General features: G+C 45.0%; 1 protein-coding gene across 2 annotated transcripts in view; it reads right to left on the bottom strand.

Annotated features, from left to right (window-relative positions):
* The window catches only part of PANK3 (pantothenate kinase 3), a 25913-nt gene extending 25259 nt beyond the window's left edge, over nucleotides 1–654 (bottom strand). For both annotated transcript variants that reach the window (XM_018562535.1, XM_018562536.1), the window contains exon 1: nucleotides 570–654. In XM_018562535.1, the coding sequence (XP_018418037.1) occupies nucleotides 570–597 (28 nt within the window). In that variant the 5' untranslated portion in view covers nucleotides 598–654. The remainder of the gene's footprint in view (nucleotides 1–569) is intronic.
* Between the last annotated feature and the right edge of the window lie 2900 nt (nucleotides 655–3554).

Raw genomic sequence — 3554 nt, 5'->3', positions numbered from 1 at the left:
AAGGAGTGGCTTTGTAAGAAGCATTTCAAGGTCCCAGAGTGGCCTAGCCAGTCTCCAGATCTCAACCCCATAGAAAACCTTTGGAGGGAGTTGAAAGTCCGTGTTGCCCAGCGACGGCCCCAAAACATCACTGCTCTAGAGGAGATCTGCATGGAGGAATGGGCCAACATACCAGCAACAGTGTGTGCCAACCTTGTGAAGACGTACAGGACACGTTTGACCTCTGTCATTGCCAACAAAAGGATATATAACAAAGTATTGAGATGACCTTTTGATATTGACCAAATACTTATTTTCCACAAAAAATAATTGTAAGCCTGGCATTCAGCTTTAACTTTAGTATTTAACCGTTTCTCTTTAGCTTTAAAAACATACAATCTAAAACTACAAAATCCTTAAAAAAATACAAAATGGAGTTTCTAAAAAATGAACATAGAAACAAAGATCACATATTACATTGCAGCAAAACAGATCTTATAAAAAAAAAAACAATTACAGCAAGTAAGAGCTAAAATACATGGGTACCCACATATGTACAATATGTTCACCAGTTCACCACATTCACTTACATGGCTTCTTTGCATCCTTGATCTTCATCCTGGAGTTGGTACTTGAAGCTCTCCTCCCTGTGGACAAAACATGCACAGTCACTCATTGAATATCACACAGGAGGAAGACAAATCCTCCCCACAGATACAAGTACACATTCATCACTACCCCCTTTCATTCCTCTAAGCCTCGCACTGCGAACATATCACACACCGTCCCCTCCCTCCATCATCACGCCTACAAACAATCACAACTTCCTGTACGGACATCACAGGTCGGAAATGACGTCACGCCTTGTCCCGCAAAGCAATCTGGGATCTGTAGTTTCAAGAACCTTCTGGACTCTACAATGCTCTAATTCTAAGGCCTCCGAAATGGCTGGGCGTTGCCGGATCGTGTCGTAGAACAAAGGTTACGGTCTACCTGCCTGCGAGGAAATGTATTTATGATGACAAGGATGGACTTTGGAGGTTATCGGTGGCCGCTCTTCGTAGGGCACACATAGCACTGATCCAGGCAGCGGTCGGGGATCTGTTCTGTCATATCCGCGGATGGTGCTTGGCTGCAGATCACGCCGGATCTTTCTCCACCAATCAGAAGCGGCGGGTGGGTGCAGGCGTTGCGGGGGAGGAGATGGTTGGCTGTGAGCGAGGGAGATAAGAGATGAGTGACTGTGAAGAAATGAGGAGTCGTGTGCATTGCCGCTTCGGCTGACCATACACCAGCAGAATTTCATTCAAAAACATTGTTTTCCGTGTTTTTTCCCTAATAGTTAATGGGGGGAGTTGCCCCTGGCAACCAATCGGCTTTTCTCTTCAGTTCAGTTAAGCTTTGAAAAATGAAAGCTAGGTTGCCATGGGCAACAGCTCCAGAGTTTGTCTACTCTAGTTTTAATAAATTCCTCCCAATGGGTTTAAAGAAGAACTCCAGGCATTCATTTAATTAACCTTTGTAGTGAGGCTACTCCCACACTGCAAGGGTTAACTGCTCATTTTTGCCTAGGATAAAAGAAAAAAAAAAGGGTTATACTCACCCAAGCCTCCAAGCTGGCAGCACCCTGCCTCTTTCCTCCTCCGCTGCAAGGATGATATGTCCCTCGGAGTCCTCACGTCCTATACACTATAGAAAATGATGACTCGTGGTCTCCTGGACTGCTGCAGCAGAGGGGGAGAGATGTTCAAGGGACCGATCTAAGTCCTGTGATGGACTACAATATCAATACAAATCAGTAAACTAAATGTGAGACTGTAGTCCATCATTCCATCATGGGAGTGAGCTTGGAGCGTTGGCTACTTTACAACACACACAGGGGCCATGGGGAACAAAGGTAGCCACCCTCCAGCAGGAAGGACAATGTCAGCACCAATTCAGAGATGATTTGAGGATCTACAGCTGAGTGATACACAAATAAGATACATTTATGTTAATAGGGTACTTGGATGCATTTTGAAGGATTCACTCTTGAATTTAGTCTCACTTAAACGAGAACTATGGGGTCAGTGCTTTTCCCCATTGTTCTCTTTGGGGTCACGGGTGGACAAAAACTAGCGTCCTCCCGTGAACCAAAGCTCAGTATACCGCGAGCTACAGCAGGCGGTATACTGAGACATTACTGTCGAGATCCACCCAGCTGCGTGATTGACAGCTGGCTCTGCCTATCTAGAGGCAGAGCCGGCTATACCCGCCCCCGTCCTTTCCGCCTGTCAGCGCTGGAGGATCGGAGGAGGGGAATCCCTGACGGGAGCCGTGAGTGACAGTCACGGCTCTCTGCAGGAGCAGGATCGAGAAGTGAGCGAGCGACGGTATGTGTTCGCTCACTTCCCGATCTATTGAGCTGACCTGTGACAGTTTCTTTGTCCCATGTCGGCTCGAAATATGAGGCTGAGTGAAAATCACTCACCTCATAGTTCTCCTTTAAAGAGAGTTTTCCTTTCCTCTTTTCTCTATGACTCCCATACAAGAAATGGGGTTTCAGGTGTCACCAAAACAGGAAGGTGCCAAAAGCAAAAAGAACATTGTCCAGTTGAGAGATTTCCCCGGTTGAAATCTGCCCAACACAGACACAGGTACCATTAGAAACCTGACAGAGGCTCAAAGGCTATTTATCGAACCCTCCTCTAGGTTGTGTTTAGTGGTCGCTTGGCTTCTACAGATCTCTTCCTTATCACACCTTCAAGATGTTGTCTTAGAAAGTAGCCATCCTATGTCACCAAGCTCCAACAAGGAGTCAAACAAATCTATGTCGCATTATGGGGGGGGCTGCTGATGTTCACTGAACACTGCCGTCACATTACCTGAGACATCTGGGAAAGGGAGTAGTCTCTACTTGCTACAAAACGGGGGAATGTATCAAAACTGGAGCAGATTTGCACTGCAGCCAAACAGCTTCTCTGTCTCATTTTCAAATCTTACCTGAGCAAACTGAAGAGAGATGTTGTTTGGCTGCCATGGGCAACTGCTCCAAATTCTCTGCTCCAGTTTTGATACATTCCCCCCAGAGTATGGATCTCTCCCACATCGAATTTCCCTCATACTCCTCAGTAGGGCTGCAACTCACAATTATTTTCATAATCGATTAGTTGTCTGATTATTTTTTAGATTAATCGTATAAAAAAAAAAAAATGAATACCATCTTTTATCTAAAATAAAATACACAAATGGAGTGTTACAAACATAACATTTACTTCAGAATAAAACTGCATGCACAATTTTTTGCTATTGCACCGCAGTGGAACGCACAGCATTGCAGTACCGCAGGTTCCAATGCAGGCAATCACACTGCGGGTGGGAGGCTTGTTTGGGATGCTATTGAAATGAATGGCACTGCAACGCACACTCCTGTAGCAGAATTTGTCAGGCTGACACTGAAAATGACTTTTTCCCCACCTTTTTATATTTTTTGTTTAATAATTGGATGTATTATATTAGACATTTTAATTAGTTTACATCACTTTACATTTGTTTTTTTTGGGGGGGGGGGCGGGGGGCACAAACCCCCTATGGGA

Source organism: Nanorana parkeri, unplaced genomic scaffold (genome assembly GCF_000935625.1).
Source record: "Nanorana parkeri isolate BGI_ZX_2015 unplaced genomic scaffold, ASM93562v1 scaffold582, whole genome shotgun sequence".
In the NCBI taxonomy this organism is placed as follows: Eukaryota; Metazoa; Chordata; class Amphibia; order Anura; family Dicroglossidae; genus Nanorana; species Nanorana parkeri.
This window is presented reverse-complemented; position numbering and strand designations above follow the sequence as displayed.